This window comes from Athene cunicularia (genome assembly GCF_003259725.1).
Source record: "Athene cunicularia isolate RWA chromosome 3 unlocalized genomic scaffold, athCun1 chr3_part1, whole genome shotgun sequence".
Classification (NCBI taxonomy): domain Eukaryota; kingdom Metazoa; phylum Chordata; class Aves; order Strigiformes; family Strigidae; genus Athene; species Athene cunicularia.
In genome coordinates this window covers 74,022,375-74,039,938 of record NW_020799097.1, presented here as the reverse complement: position 1 = coordinate 74,039,938, position 17,564 = coordinate 74,022,375, and the positions used below count along the sequence as shown (strand labels likewise).

The 17,564-nt window shown below is 39.1% G+C and overlaps 2 protein-coding genes across 2 annotated transcripts in view; both read left to right on the top strand.

The window, feature by feature from the left end:
- Positions 1-3,038, top strand: part of LOC113478286 (plasminogen-like) — a 28,934-nt gene extending 25,896 nt beyond the window's left edge. Inside the window, exons 18-19 of the mRNA XM_026845351.1 lie at positions 1,699-1,844; positions 2,880-3,038. Coding sequence (XP_026701152.1) covers positions 1,699-1,844; positions 2,880-3,038 — 305 coding nt within the window. The remainder of the gene's footprint in view (positions 1-1,698; positions 1,845-2,879) is intronic.
- A 6,022-nt stretch (positions 3,039-9,060) lies between these two features.
- Positions 9,061-17,564, top strand: part of PLG (plasminogen) — a 30,665-nt gene continuing 22,161 nt past the window's right edge. Inside the window, exons 1-3 of the mRNA XM_026845350.1 lie at positions 9,061-9,109; positions 12,354-12,489; positions 14,843-14,949. Of these exons, the coding sequence (XP_026701151.1) occupies positions 9,061-9,109; positions 12,354-12,489; positions 14,843-14,949 (292 nt within the window). The remainder of the gene's footprint in view (positions 9,110-12,353; positions 12,490-14,842; positions 14,950-17,564) is intronic.

Here is a 17,564-nt window from a genome sequence, read left to right as displayed (position 1 = left end):
AAGGAGAGGAGAATTAGACTTAAGGCTCTACCACCTTTTATCTCTGTCTATTTTAGTCTTTCTTCAGCTTAGGTATACATTGTATTTGCACAAATAAGGACAATAAATAATGCCCTTGCCTTTAATTTTGATCTTCAGATATACATTTTTGTTTAACATCTGAATGAAGCTTGTACTTGCTTTCCTGTAGTTTTACTGTCTGCATAGATATCTGCAGGCACCTACATTCACTCCAGACTAATAGGATACATGGGCAAGTACCAGCCTCAAGACCTTGTATCTGAGATAAGATGGCATCCCAGGAACCATGAAGCCTTTGAGTCAGAGCTTGCTCAGATCGAGCCACCTTATGGGCATGGGCAAAATTAGTTGAAGCTGAAGCCTTTTAATGTCAGTAAAACCCTTACCTGAATTTTGTTCACAGTCTGGCATTAAAAACTGACCATGTAGTGTCCTGCTTCCCAGCTCCCACTCCACCTATGCTGAGGGCTGAGAATACCCAGCTCTCTTTGACCCACTTTTGCTGCAGCAGGAGATGATTCCTTGTCCCTGTGGCTTCCAGCAGTGATTCTGTCATCTGTCCTTGGTCAGTCCCAGCTCCCACGTACACACTTACATCCTTGCTGAGCTACACACAAGGGATGCTCTTCCTACCCCATTTGCCAGACAGTACCTTATTAATACTCCACGTGTAAAACAAAGACAATAGATTCTTCTTTGTGCGTGCATCCACAGAATTAAAAAAAAAAAAAAAACAAAAAAAAACAAAAAAAAAAAACAACAAACCAACAACAAGAAAACAAGAGAACATGTCCCTGTCTCTAGGTTTCACCATAAAACCCTTCCAAGTAGAATGCAGTACCTTTTCCCCTTTCTTGTGTCATTTAGCTACAAAATTGATGCTATGAAAATAATGCTGAAGAATAATCACCCTACTATTAGTGTAACTCATCAGCTTTATCAAGAAACACTTTTCTCCAGCATAGACAGTATTTACTGGCTTTCCTCTCACCTTTTCCCTTCTTACCTTGCATTTTTTTCTTTTTTGTTCAGCTTGCCACACGGTGGCAGCTGCTTCCTATGTTCTAGTGATCACAGACACAAAAAAAAAAAAAAAAAAAAAAAAAAAAAAAAAAAAAAAAAAAGTCAAGGCTAGATTTCCTCGGGAAGTGCATTAGGATGGAAAAATCAACAGATCATTGTTGCATTTAGGCAGTGGAGAAGATGGTCCTGTCATGTTATGAAACAAGTTCATGAAATCAGAGTCCCACATCCAAATAAATTGTGTTTTGGGAAAATTCAGCCTTGTCTTCAGGAAAATCCTCCTTGTCTAGAAAACACTTAAGGCTTGAAAGAGTTCAAATTAACGTAAAGTAAATCCAGGCTAACATTTTTCCCCCTGAAACAAGCCATTGTTACTGCACCATGATGAAAGCCTACAAACCAACACAATGGCTCATAATACTAAGGTTTTATTTATTTAGCAATACTGTTCAAATAAGAATAATCTCTGCTTGTTGAGGGTAGGCATGATCCAACTACAAAGAATTTGAAAGACTTAATAAGATCCTTCAGGGACCTCAGAGACTATAGCAGAGCTAGGGGTGGATTCCAGTCCTTTCATTACTGAGGCTTCACTGGATCACAATGCCCGGGCTATCATTTATAACGGTTATATTTTCTTGGTTATTCATGAAGGTACCAATACAGACAACAGATTAAAAGACGTTGAATTCCCTGTGCTTGAAAATAGAATATGTAATCGCCCTGAATTTCTGAATGGAAGTGTCAAAAATCATGAATTTTGTGGTGGATTTACTTTTGGAAGCATAGATAACTGTGAGGTAAGAATAATCTAGCTTTGAGTGTAAGCAGGTCAAACAACTATTTGTGCTTTCAAGGCTCAGAAATAGCTTCAGCAACTCAAGGCTTCTGCGTGAAGCATAAGAACTGAGGTACACATAACATTTTTTCTTCACTCACATAGTCAACCAAAATAGCAGGGGAATTCTGTAGGGTAATTCCACCTTTTTTTCAGAACTGCATGCTGACATATACTACTCATAGTAGCCTACTTTTGTGAATACCCCACCTCACCTGCAATAAATCCTGTAATATACTACCTGGACTTCCCTTCGTTCCTAGAGACAGAGTGGAAACTAGTGACTCTTTCTGGTGCAGCCTGGAGTTGTACCACATCTTTATTTAATCCCTTGATTAAATAAAGCTTCAAGTACTTCCAGTTTTCTAATTTTCACAAGGATATGAAAAGACTTTTAAAATGTTGTTTTCTTAATGGAGGCTATCATGTTGGGAACTTTTCAATAAAAAGCTGGTAGCTACTTGGTGACAGAGTCAGAAAGCAAACGCTGGTCTATCTGAGCAGGTGTTCAAGACTGCCGGTGCAAATGATATCCTTGAGTGTGTGGACAGTGCCTTCATTAATAGGCTCACAAAACATTGGACATAGGTATTCATATCCTGCCATGCCTGGATTTTAAGGAAGAGCATTAAAACAATTACATTTGTTTTGTCCAGGATCAAGTAGGTCAAGTAGGATATGGAAAATTAAGAAACTTCCCCTTTCTTGTGTAACTGGCCTCTCAGTGATCTGGGCATGTTCCCACATCTGTGATTGGTAGATCTTCAGACCAGGGGAATGGCCTGGACACTTGGAAACAATTTTTTTTTCCCTCCCAATTTTTTTACTCCAGTACATCTAATAAAACACACTGTCTCTCTCTCTCCAGCCCTTGCCTCAGTCACATTTTGAGTCCTTCACAGTTATCATGATATTATGCCTGGTAGTATTTTGCTGTTTGCATGTCTAGTGTCTCTATTACTAGAGAGGTCACCTTACTCTCTCTTCTACTCCCTAGGCTGAAGTTGGAGGACCTCTGGTCTGCCAAGATAAGGACAGATTTATCCAATATGGAGTCACCTCTTGGGGACTGGACTGTACCCAGCCATCAAAGCCTGTTTTTGTCCGAATTCCTAGTTTTGTTTCTTGGATCAAGAATGCAATAGTTGTCCACTGAATCTGGATGCAGGCTGGCTTTTTGGGAAAGCAGAAACAGCATTCAAAAAAATTTTAAATTATAATAATTCATAAGAATCTTAAATAAATATAATTACTGGGTAAGCATAAGTAGTTATTGCAACGCAATAGCCAAGTCAACCAATTATTTTTGTCTGTCAGTGTGTCTGTTTTGTGCCTGGGTAAGTCAACCATGTTACATGTGGCAGCAGCTGGAAGCTTCCTACTTCATCCCTCTCTTTTGAGATGTGCTCTAACTCATGAAAGTGGCTGCCTCTTTGTTCAGACACCTGCTTTTCTCCTCTGTACATGTAAGCAGCTAGCCTATCTCTGTGTACAAGGTCTTCCCACTTTAAGAAACTTTATCCCAATTCAGGCCTGCCCCTGTACCTATCACTGGCGTCTCCTCCCCTTTCTGTTGCTGCTCCAGGAATAAGAAAGTAGAAGCCAAACCCAGCTGCTGCCTTGGGTAAGAAAAAGACTAGGCTGTGCCTGTGCTGTGAGGAGCTGGATGAATGACTGTTAGGGTTGCTTCCTCTTGAGGTTAATGCCCCCCCCTTTCACCACCCAGGCAGAGATTTGTGCTGTGCTGTGCAATCATCTAACCTTCCTAGGTTAGATATTTGCATGTAAAAATACAACTATTCACTCCAGCAGGCAAAGCATTGAGTTGGATGGCATATGGTATGGTTAAGACATTTGTGAGGCACTTGCAGAGAAATCCTGCTCTCACTTGTGACATCAATAGTTCAGTCCTGACATAGAGTTCAGGAATTAAAATAAACTGTTCTTTCAGTTTATTTCCAGAAGAGGCAAGGACATCTCAGAGGATTGGACAAGTGAAGCTGAATGTCATGGCACTAGTGCTTGCTTTATTAGGCTCAGCTGCTGATTATTGCTAGAGACATAAAAATTATTAAAGAATGAAGGATTTTTATAGAACATCTATTAAACTGGAACCATCATGAGTACTTTTATAAACTGCTCATAAACAAAGATGATGTTATTGTATGTTAAACTCACACACATAAACGCACACTGACACATGCACATACACACAGTCTGACAAAATATTAAACGAAATCTGAAGGTGATATTCTCACCTCATTAACATTTTGTTGAAAATCTCATTGACTCACATGGCTTGAACTGATTCCATTCCACACAGCCTAGAATGGAATATCACAAAATCATTTGCTGCCTTTGCCCTTTTAACATTTCATTTCAGTAAGATTAAACTGGTTAGAACATCCTTCCTTCACTCAAGTTAATGAGTCAAGAACAAGCATGGAAATAAACTTACACATAAGTGACAAGTAGAAACTGCACTGGCAATTTCAATATACACATTGTGTGGAAAATGGAGGTGGCTTGTCCTTCTTTTCTGAGACTATCATAGAAACAAAGAGCTATAAATATTCATCCTATTTTAGTGACATTTCTAGACAGCCAGTTTCATCATTAGCTGGAACCACCAGTAAACAACACGCTGCTACAGGGATCATTATATATGTTGTATATATTACTGTATAAGTGTGTGGAAAAATACCAGAATAGCACCTTACAAATAGCAGACATTTGCTGGGGTCTTTGGAGGTACTTGGGCAATTGTCGGATAAAATGAAAAATCTCTTCCCAAACATTCTCTCCTCTGCTTTTCTAACCAGAAGTGGAATAGTGGTTATGCTTATTTTCTTCATTTTCTCTTCCACATTCTGCTGCCAAATAGCCCTGACCCTCATCCAAGGACTCCCCAATAACTCCCAACATTTTGGACAGAATGGTCAAAGGGTTAAACTGCACCATTATGTGCGAGAGGAAGGACTGGTGGGAGTTCTACAACCCTCCCTCTGCATGGGCTCCAGAACTGCAGTCACAGCTGAGTCCTGTGATATGTGGCGGCAGAGACAGGAACTACTTGCTTGCTAAATGCAAAAAAGTGTAGCCATGACCTAACAGCCACCAGTCTTTGAGGAGCCTGAATGCAAGCAGATACTCATTTTCTTATAGCCTCTGCCAAGAAGAAAACAGGATTAAAAAGAAAAATAGACATACGGGTTGAATTTCAGGCTCTATTATACACTGCTTCTCCACTTCTGCTTTGCAGCCCCACATGTAAAGTGTGACAGCAGGCTGCGTGCTAAATGCCACAACTGCTGAACTGGGCTCTATTTTCAAGTATTTACAACAATTCACTCTTCAGCTGCTTAATTTTAAGGTGGGGGAAAGGCTGTGTTTTCTCTTAATCACCTCCAGTAAAGACTGCTGTCAGATTCTCTATAGCATTAATGCTTTTCACAAGTCTGTTAAAGGCAATTGCAGCATCCCTGTTCTTCAAGATATTTTTTCAATAACACAGAAACCCCAGTAGTTAATTCTTTAGATCTTTCTGATAGAAAGATGACACTCTGTTTACTTCCAGAGAACCTCTCTGGTTCTCTAAAGTCTGTTTGACCATCCTGCTCGTTTCTTATATTTGACAGCAGCCAGAACAAATGAACATCTCAAAAACTAATACCTTCACATCCGGAAAAACATACTCTGTGTCTCCTTACTGCCACCGTCACTTTCCTGTCCTTGGATACATTAGTGTCTATAGCCAGAAATTGCAGAGATGAGCTAATCCACCAGGTCTTCTACCCTCTGTGTACCTTCATATGTAAAACAAGGACAGAATTTATTTTTAACTTGGCTTATCTTTTTCATTCCTGAGCCCCATTCCATCTCACCTGCAGCAGCTCCTGCCGTTAGAAGCCATCTATGTTATCCCTCTGGGGTTGCTGGCGAAAGTTCCCTCTGACTGTGAATCAGGGCTATATAAATCTCATTTTTATCACTTGTTCTGGTTGCCATTGAAAAGAAAGTAAAAATACCTTCCTTATTTCCCAGCTATATGTGGATCTATGCCATAGCATTATCCCTCGGAACTCTTACATGAGCTCCTTAAGTTCATGCTCACCACAGTCTTGCAGCTGTGCCCTTTCTTAGAGCTGCCTTTTGAGATTTTCCCCTCCAAGCAACCGAATTTTGCTATTGGTCCTTTCTCTTAGCAAATAACTGTTATCTAAGAGACTGTTTTCTGACTTTCTCTGATTCTGAAATTTAGGGAAATTATGTTTATGTGAATTTATAAAATAAGGTGTGACCTGTATTCTGACATTGTTTGCAATTTCTTTTGTAGGGGATCTTTCTGAGCTTACAGTAAACCCAATTTCAAGGGTCAACTTCTATTTAAAAAGCCTCCTACTGTTGTTTATATTTTAACCACTGTGCTAACTAATGTACCCTGACTCTGAAATAAGATCTGATAAACTTCCACCTATGGTAGGCCTCACAGTGGTCAAATAAATGAGAACAAACACCACAAGACCAGAACTGGGGAAAGATTTAGATGCTGTGGATCTATGAGGGAAAAGAGGAAAGGAGGAAAGGCACAATAGGAGACAGTTAAATCAAGAGTTTACAAGAGATCCTTTCAAACATGAGGCCTTGAGTCATCATATCCTTGCCACAAGATAGCAGTGAGGAGCGCCAATCTGGTAGATGAAAGACACTTTTGACATTTTCTTGTGAAAAACTTACAGAATGAGCATTTTTGTACCTGGATCAATTGCTGACAATATCCCAAGACCAGTTTTCCAGGATCAGATCTATTCAGACAGAGGTGAATAGTATTTCCCCAAATCCGCATTGTCATCTTTGAAAAAAAATGGCAATACAGGTTTTCTTTCCCTTCCTCATAAATAAATCACACAGAAGTAGGTGCATTTTAACCAGGTTCAAGGCAATGAGCTTGAGAGAAGTCTGAAAGTGGCAACTGCTATAGGCCTGAAGGAGTATACACGGACCTTTAACATGAAAAAATCTTGCAAAAGAGTGCTTGCTTACATGATGCATGCAGATGTTTCCAAACCATCTCAGACACACGTTAACACACCTTTGGCTGCTACAATTAGCCCCTTTGGTTTTGAAAACCTGTAGGAAAAGCAGATCTGATCAAAATCTTTAAAACATCACGTTTATCAAAGAGTTTTACAAACTCAGTTAAAACTCAGCTTTTCAAACCTCTCCTGTGCAGGAGAAACTGACACATGTAACCCACATATGCAGGTTTTCTCTTACACTTTAACCACCAGATAAGTACCATAACACAGTAAACCCTGCAAATACCTCAGTGGAAATGGGAGATACAGAAGGATGGGGAATGTGCCAGAGGTGCTAGGGAGGGAAGGGCTGTGCAGAAAACACATTTGATATTTAATTAAGGAAAAAACCACTGTCTGATAATATCTGACGGGAAGGAAGCACGGGGATTGGTGAGCAGAACAGTGGCTGTGACTGTGGACAAGACAGTGGTCAGGGAATCAGGAGGTGTGGAGCAGGAGACAGGGAATCCAGGATGTGGAGTAAGAATTGAAAATGGATTTAAGACTATTAAAACCATGTTGGGCTAAATCAAACTTGATTAGGTCTCAAAAGCCTCCTTGCTGGTGAAGCCTACCTTGTATTCTGCTCCTTCATTTTATCCTTCGTTCTTAATGAGTAATTGTTCCTAAAACCCAATAAGCCTGATTCCACCTGTAATTGCGCAGTATCCATCCCCTCCTATCTGTCACCCTTCAAGTGTTTCCTTGAGCTGAGTCCAGGTCCATCAGCTACTCTCTTGGGTCCATCTGTTTTGTTTCCCTGGCCTAGTGTGAGCAGTCTCCCAAGCCTCTACAGATATACCACACTCTACTGTTATTCACAAGTTGCATTAAAACAGCTTCAAGCACTGAAGACAACCAGATAACATGGTATTACAGCACCCTACAAGGGAAAAAAGCACAGGACTGCAAGCAGAATCAACTCTAGATTTTTCAAATAATCAGTAAAATAAAAGCTAATGTTTCCCATACTAGAATGCCTCTCACATATTTACTTTTGCCCCCCTAGCTTTAACCCAAGCCCTCAGTAGAATGTAATTTCTACTTAAAATAAGGAGGACATCAAGGAAGTGGATAGACACACTATTTTTTTAGAAGAAACTCATGATTCTATAAACTCTGTGGCTTCAATTGCAGAAGACTGAACTGCATGACACAGCAGCACGCATTTAAGCCTGTTTTCCTCATCCAATATTCAGCCCCCTCCGCCTCTGGTGAGTCACTAGCACATCTGATTCAACAAGTTGTATTCAACAAGTTGTTTTGAAGCAACATCAGTGACCTAACATGCAAGAGAAGCCATGAAATGGTGCTGCAGTGCAACTTTTCCAAGGCAAAGGCCACTTGGGAAATGCAGAGTGAGCTGATGTTGAAATCACGGTAACACATGGATGAGCAAAGTCTGACACCCTCACTGGATAAGTTTATGCATGCAGAGTGAGGTTAAACATCTGGTAAGGAAGAACATGAAATAGCTATCTATCGGTCTTAAACATAATGCTATTCAACTAAAATGAACTCAAAGTTTTACTCTCAAATAGAAGAAACAAAGAAAAGCCTAGGTCAAAAAAACATAGGAGAGAAGGAATTATTTAATAAAAAATTAAAATTAAACTATTTTATAGAGTTAATATTATCTGGATCTGATAATCATGCTTACCCTGAGATTGAATGAAAGTTCATCCTTATAAGTCAATACAGGTATGCCTGGCTGGAATTACCATTGGACTCTAGTATCAGGAGAAACTAACATTCTGCTTGGACACATGATTTCCCATGCTTTCCAACAACGTTATTGCTGTCTATTCTCTAACAAAGAGAGACCTAACCATTTGAGAACCAAAAAATGCCCTACAAAATAAGAGAGTGCCTTCACATTTCCCAGCATCCAGTACAAATGACTGAGCCTGATTTGGTAATCCATCCAATTCAAGGTTGTTTGAATGGACACACCACAGCAAAGGGGGTCACAGCATGGGAGAATGATTAACTTAATCTACCTGCCTTGTTTGTTTGATGCTGCCTGACTCCAGTGCAAGTCAATAAAACTTTGTGCGCCAACACACACAACTTCCAGCACCCACCGGCTTGGCCGAAATGGGGATTAGCAAAGACGCCTTTCTCTTTCTCTTCTTGCTCAGCTCAGGTAAGAGCCCTTTGCTTTCTGCTTGCCTAGGTGAGATGAGGGCCAAATGCTTGCAAGCCCCATTTGGTGAAGATAGGTCCCCAAATCTCTGTGTCACCACTTACCTGGATGACGATGGATTTGGGGCTTGCTGTCCAGAGAGAGTTGCTGTTGAACAAAGCAAGAGTTGTGGTTGCTCCAGTGTTGTGTGCGTTAGAGACACCAGAAGACCAATAGCCTTGTTGTCTATGTGGGGAACAAAAGGCTCCCCACAAATATGCCTCATGGCCAGAAATGGGGGGACCCTTGGAAAGAAGCCTATCAAAGGCCTGCTAAAAAGACACAGCTGTCTCTGGTTTCATCAGCCTTTTATCTAGGGTTGTTTCCTTTCTCCGTTATTGCCAAGTACTCTGATCCTTGTTTTGATTGTTTTAAAATTTGTAAATGCATTGTGGAAAAGGAAAAATTGTTCTACATGCTAGAATTTCAGTCTTTTTCATAGCCACAATCTTAATAGGAAATTTTTCATTTTATGTGATAAGGAGGCCACAATCTGGGCAGCATTAGTTTCTGCAGTATTTTTGGTGCTGCAAGACAGTTTTTGTGGAAGATAGTACAAAATAATCTGTAATACACAAAAACTGAGTAAGGCTCTTTTCATATGTCTTTTGGGGTTTAGTAGATTATAACTCTTACAAATGTTGAATAAATATTGTCTGTCCTGATCACTTTAAACTTCCATGAACTATGGGTTTCAGACGGCACATTGTCTTTCAGGTCTTCTGTATAACTACACAGCCTGTTGTGATTACAGTTAAAAATATAGTTATAAGTGTACAAACACATATGAAAAAAAGAAAAACAAACACATAATAATTTTACATATGTAGTTTTAAAATATAAAAAAGGTAACAGTTAGAAAAATTTGTGGGTAGATTTTAGCTAGAAGACGTGCTCCAGCATAAAAGTTCTAGATATTATTTAATGTTAAGAAAGATCACCTTAATTTAAATTCTAGTTTCTAAGCTTTGTTTTTGTAGAACAGCATAATTCAAATCAAATACACTTCTCAAATAAGTAAGAACATTATGTGGGGAAGGAAAATACAGGATTTGGGCTTTTGTCTGCAATACCCTGCTTTTGTTTCCAAATCGTTTATCAAATAGCGGTAAATATTTTCATTTCTGAATAAGGTAGTAATACATCTTTCTAACACTGAAAAATTCCATAGACATAGGAAAAATGATAGGAAGAAAATTTACTGCATTTTTAATCAGCTTGCATATATTATTTTTTTTCTTAAAGTGTTATGCCTTGCCATATAATCATAACAGAAAAGTGGAAAAATATTTTTACAACCCAAATCAATTACCACCCTGTCAATATGTTAAAAATCAAATGCTATAATCATAATCACAATATTATTGCAGAGAATTAAAGTTGTGTGGAAGCTGTACCATAATAGGAAATCTTTGCTTGTATTTCTTGTCCTTGTGGAGAGAATTGCAGCATCTCTATGAGACTGTTTTAACCTAGTTTAATGTTTTCTCTCAAAACTCATTTCTTCTGAATGTCATCTTTGTTTTGAAATAACTAGGGAATTAGTGATTCCTGTGCCTGTCACATGAAATGTTATTGTCTCCTTTTTCTTTTTTTTTTTTTAATTATTATTATTTTTTTTAGCAGCTGTCCTTTTCTTTCATGCATACTGTTAAATTGTCAACCCTTGGACCCAACTCTTCCCTAGTCTACATCCTGATTAAAAAACTTCTCTGGGTTTACAATGGTATGAGAGGAAGCATAATTTGGCTTTCGGGTCTCTTTTATCAGTTCCCTCTTGTAGGTGCAGAATTATCTTCAAGAAAACACTCTATTGCAGACTCAGCTAGCACTCAGGTGAAGGAATTTAACTGTACCATGAGGCATATGATCCTGCTTCATGCTACAAAAGGGTTTAACTCGGGAAAGGGAGACAGAGTTGCCTTCCTCAGCCTGAAAGACATTTCATCGAATATCCCCATGGAGCCCACCAGTCACAGGCTGTGGGTCTGAGTGGGACCTCAGACCTGAGTGGGCTGCTTTCTGCACCTCCTGCTGTCGTTGGGCTACAGAAAAGAAACAGAAAGGTCAGAAAAAGGTGAAACATGGCTGTCACATATAAGGGGAAAGCTGGGGTCTGGTTCATACCCTGCATGACTTTTATTCAGCAACTTCATAAATCCAGGCACAAAACCAGAGAAAGACTGAGATGTGTTGCAAAGACCATGGGAGAGCTATCTGTTTGGGGTTGAAACCATGAAAACTGGGTAACTCTAAGACCCAAGTATTTGTCAGTAGAATCATATGCTCATCTGATAAAGAAACTGTCACAAGACTCATGCAACTCCATGACCCTGCAGCTGGAATTCATGAAAGTCACAGTGCTGTGAACTATAGCTAAGCATTCAGAGATTGCATAGCTTTACAGAAAAAGAAAATACTAAATAGCAAAGACCTTTACACTAAGGATTGTACTTGAACATTTCTGGAGTTTACTGCTAAAAATAGCTGTACTTTTTAGTATCCTATATATTTCACATGCAGCTGTAGCCCAGAGTTTGTTAGGTGAATTTATTTATCAGTTGAATGGCTTGTATTAATTCACTGCAACAGAGGGCACCATCTGCTACCCTGGTTATTAAGTAAGTTCAGTACAGAGTTATTACAAAAATGATAAACTGAACATGAGCACAGTGATAACGCCAGTGACTGAGGATGGCTTATTTCTTGTGAGAGCAAGAGCATTTGAAAAGGGGCAGCTATGGAGTGGCTGACAAAACTTAAGTCATTCCATGTGGGTAGGTATCAGCAATGGACAATCACTGCTTCACACCCTTCTTGAGTCCCATTTCTCCACTTTCTCCAAACTATGGGCGACCAATATTTTCCTTTTGAAACATCTCACTTTTTTTCACTCCTTTAGTCATCGTCCCTGTTCCCGTCACTTTATACCCTATGTTTGTGTTACTTGTTATGACTTTCAGAATGATACAAAGCACTGTTTAAGCCACTTCTCTGTCCTGATTTACACTGGGTTTTCAGTTACACTGCTCTTTGCCGTACTAGGAAGGCAAGATTTACCCATATTTTGTCACCATTAACCCAGTTATTCCAGCAATTAAATGATGATGTTACTCAACGAGGTGACAAGGAATTTAACATGAGAGTTTGAAATAAATCAGATCAGCATTCACATTTTTACCTCTTTCTCTCTTTTTCCTTTTAGTGCAAGGAGACATACTAGACAGCTATGTGAGAACAGAGGGAGCTTGGCTGCTCAACCCAAAGAAGCAAATTTATAGGACAAATAGTGAAGAAGAATGTGCAGAGCAATGTGAAACTGAAAATAAATTTACTTGCAGGTAATTTCCACTGGTTCCCATATATATCTTTTATTGCAGATGATGGAGCACACTACCTTATTTATCAGTAGTCTGAACTTTTGAGGGATTTCTTAGGAGTATGTGTGTCTGAGGTTTGCCCCAAAAGATGTATAGAAACAGAATGCCTGGGACATATGGATGAAGACAGCAGAAATAGAGAAATTAAGAAAATTATGTTGAATTTTTATTGGAAAATATTATGATATTTTGATGCACAGCTTGGCACACTGAAAACCAACTTGACACGGTTTTATCAAGACTCTTGCACTCCTTTTGCAATAGAGTCATAATTAATTGCTTGGAGAATTAAGACAGTAATAATGGCATTGCTTATGTTCATTGAATTACCTATTATCTTGCAGGTGCATCCATTATTCTGAATTTTACTGGAATTTGGACTTACATAACTTCTATTCACTTTTAGAAAGAGATGACCATCTAAACTTTAATGATCCTAAACCCTACAGTCAAGCCCTCCCTCTGCATTTGCATTTAACCAGGCCCAAGGGGCTAGAAAGCATGAAAGAAGTTGACCAGCCTGTACCACCGGCTTTTGCTCAGGCTCCTGCCTCAGGAGAGCCTATTGCTTTGAGCCTAGGGCTTCTGAGCCTCCTGTGCTGAAGCCTCAGAGCCCATTCTACTTCAGCAGTACAGCAGGCAACTGGAGTAATGAGGAGAGATATCTCTTACTGCAGTAGGAGGCAGTCCTTACATATGAGGAAGGGAGGTTTTCTCTTCTAATCTTCATGGGTTCTTGATCTACCAGTTCTGCAGCATATCTTTTGAACTCAGCCAACTGTCTGCAGGGCTGTTTCCAGTACTTCATTCTCCATCAGGCTTTTATTCAAGGCAGGGATACCCTGGTGCTGTATTTTTCAAATGTGTTTTATAACTTTGTGTTTTAAATTAAAAGAGAAAATGAGACTTTAAAGAGGTGTAACCCTGAAGGATGACAGGAGTTTGCTGACTAAGCATGTGAAGTACCACCCATTCCCTTTGACCCAACCCACCTCTCTGAAAACCACAGAGGGCAGAGCTTCAGTAGTACTTGGCCCAGAAGGACAGGGAGGAAGGAAGAGAGGGCAGGTCTGTATATTCAGATTATATATTTACAGTTTGCAGAGGATTATTGTAATATTCCTTACCCTCTGCCTTAAGTCTTAGCCTACCATCACCTGACACTAGAATAACATCAGTGTGTTTTGTCCTTGCCTCCCTAATTAGTTATGTGATATCTGCTACAATCAATAAAGAACAGGTGCTACCTGTCAGGGAAGGATCTGGAAGAAGAAAGGTAAATGTTAGGCAGAGATTTAAGACCAGACCAGCACTGCAGCACCCTCATATTTAGTGCTTCAGAGCAGTGAGGTCAGGTCAATACTTCAGACTTGTTATCCCACCTTAGCACTCTGTTGGACCACGCTCATCAGCTACAACCCTACTTATAAATTTAACATTTCTGCTAGCTGGGCTGGGATCGGGGGGAGCAGTCTCCAGTGTAGTTTTGACCCAGGACAACCAGTGCTCCACACACAACTCACGGACATGATTACCAGCAGAGTCCAGATGTGATCCCTCTCCTTTGGGATGAGGCTATGCAAATTTACTAGTACAGGCACACTGGGACCATGCCAGTTGGTCGCAGGGCTACAGAACGGTCTTTGTCAGTATATGCTTTCCTGGTACAAACCTACCCACTGAATGCCATGTTGCTATTACTCTTTTTTTGGTTCTGATAAAACAGCTGTAGAAATGACTTAGCCTGTCAGGAATTTTCCTTGGATGCTATTGTAAAGGTTACACCATCCACTCCAGTTTCACAGACTTACAGCCTAGGCGCTTGCTGAAAAGACAAATGGCAGTGTTTTACAAAGTGCTTACATTGCTTCACATACGATGACCCAGAACTGTTATTACAAGGTAATTTAAGGTCCTGGCTTGTTGTGTTTTACCAGTTCCTTGGTAACTGCTGAATACTGTAGAATGTCTCATTTCTTGAATGACCACTGATTTTTGCTAAATAAGGTCAAGGTCCCTTGTGCATATATCCTCTTCAGCATGTTCTCTGGAAACCTTTTTTATCCCTTGTCATAATTTGTTCATGTAGCTCCTTTTCAACCTAAGTTTGGGATGAAGACTTAGGAGTCAAAGTCACCACAGAAAATGGGAGCTGCAATACTCAGTGATCTGTGAAACATCACTCAAACTTAAATAACACTGACATGCAGTGCTTGCTAAAATTATAACTCAATACTAGAAAAGGTGTTCAGGAAAATAATGCACATATTCAGCTGCTGCCTCTTACATTGCTCTCTCCTCTTAATTTCAACAGGGCCTTCTTATTCAGCAGTAAAGACCAACAGTGTTTAACATTGGCTGAGAACACCAAAACAGCAGTGATATTCAGAAGAACAAATGCAGTTCTTTATGAAAAAAGAAGTATGTCTATGGCTTTTTCATATTATTTCACTGAGAGATGCTTTCCAGTGGGGTTCATATAACCCTATTGTAAATGGGGGCTAAACCTTCACTGGGTCAGATGAAGTGGGTAGGTCAGACTTTACCTAACACCTGGGTTTACCGTATTGCTGGTATAGGAGTGATACCTTTTTTTTTTTTTCCCCCCGGAGATTAGTGCTCCAGCATCTTTCTTGCTTCATTAATCCTAGCATCCACAGGCAGAAAAGAGCACTGTTGCTTGGGGAAAGAAGAGGATGATGGTAGTAATGGAGGTGCTTAAGGGTTCCTTCTCTCCTCTTCATTTAAACCAGCCAATAATCTACAGCTGCATCTTCTCTGTATCTGCTGAGGGTACTAGGAGGAGCTACTTGTGCTGGCAATGGTTTCTGAGACAGACCTTTGCTCGCAGGAAAACTGATGGAAACTATTAAATAATTTCATTTGTATTATTAAAGAAAATTCACCATTTACTTAGGTAGGACTCAAATCAACTTCCTTTTAGTTGCACACCTTGTCAAAAGTATTACCTATGCTTCAGATAAAAGCAATCTATTTTTATAGTATTTGTGTATCATTATATGATGTTTGTATTCTTCAGTTAACTAATCTGTTGAAACTTTTATCCTAATCTATATTTTCATGGTATCATTAATTGACATGGTGAATTTTTGTATTCTCCTTTTGTACATGTTTTATTTCTGATCATTTGCGTCACAGATGAGGATTATTTGACTGATGTGTATTTGATATCCTATTCTTTCTGAAAATGGAAATCTGTCTTTAAGAAATGGCAACTATCCATTACCATCTCTTTTAAAAATCTGTCACCTTATGCCAGATGCAAATAAATGATTGGATTTTAAGATTATTTTTTAATTGCTTCATCAAACACACAGCTCTTGCTACACACAGGGAAGAAGGAATGAGTTTTATTTTTAATGTAACATGTTTCATTGTGTTGTTCTCTAACTTTATTAATACGCAAGGGAGAAAACATCTCCTGATCATACAGATTTAAGGTAACGTGGTAAACTTTGAATAGAATTACTGTTGTTCTCTGTTAAATGCCTTTGTGAACATTATCTTTCACCATTTGCTGTTTTATAACTTTTAAAAAAATATTAATGCATTTGAGACTATTCAGAAATTGGAAACTAGAGTATCTACCAAAAATTTGGTCTCCTTCAACAAAGGTGCATGAAGAGGAAAAATGAACCAGGTTCTCAGCTGCTGCAAACCATGCAGTCGTTTCAATAGGCCAGTTTCTAACTCAAAGTCAAGAATCACAATATCTAGATTGTAAATACCAACGAATCCCAGCAAATTGCATCCTTACTCCTCTGTTGCCCTGCAAAGACTTGTAGGATAAGATAATGCTATGTGTATAGCATCTGCAAGAAGATTTTATGTAGTAGTTCAACAGCTTTGGCTGGATTGCAGGCTTGCATCCAAATGAAACTTTGTTCAGACATTGAGTATATAATGAAAATTAATTTTTCACAGGAAGAGTGGGTAAGCACTGGACTACATTGCCCAGAGAGGTTGTGGAACCTTCATCCTTACAGATACTGACTGGACAAAGCTCTGAGCAGCCTCATCTAGCTCAAAAGCTGACTGTGCTTTTTATGGGGTTTAGACCAAAAACCACTGAGGGTCCTTTTCAGCCTGATATTTTCTGAAGCCTACAGACAGCTGCTGCCTTCTGTATATATAACCGATAAGTAACTTACTGTTTTGAAGATATTTTTATTATATCCAGAAGCTGGTGGGAATTTCCCTGAATCATAATTAAGTAATGCTAAGAAATCTTATGCAGTTTCTATTGTCAAAGGAAAGCTGAATAGATCAGTTGGCAAGTAATAAAGTTAAAGACTGAACAAATAACTTACATGTAAATAATCCTTACTGATTTTACTTCAGTACTGTGATCAGGAGCCAGACTGTGATTCTGAATTATTTTTGAGACATCCCTTGGATTTGCTGAGTTTAGGACCTGGATGAGTCCTATAATGTTCAGTGGAGATCTGTTACTGCATCCTTTGAAATCTTTTGAGGTCATAGGCATGGATTTTAGTTCCTTCTGAACCCCATCAGAAAAGGTGTGAAAAACTGTAGTTTTACATACCCAAAATGTTGACAAATTGCACGTCTACCTACAGAAAACAAAAGATGGACCTAGGTATCATGAACATCAAAAGCACAGCCTATTTAGTATGTGTCAGATGGTTACTCTGTTGCTCAACCCTTCATTTGCAGAGAGTGTCAAATAATTATGTACCTGTTCTAATGATAGCATCAATTTAATCTATTGTTATAGAATAGGATGGAAAACGTAGCTTTTACCTATGCAGATTACATCACTGTCTCCAGCAGATGCTGCTGTCCTGATACTTCAAGGAAATTATTTTCACATGCCCAGATGCTTTTGCAATACTATTGCTGAAACCAGCATGATATTTTTTTCAGTTGAAGCAATTACTTGATGAGAACTAATTGCTCTTTATCATTGTGTTCAAAGGAAGGGATGACAATTGATATAAAATTCACAGTTTAAAAAAATAATTTTTTTCTATGATATGTGCTATAAAAGAGAA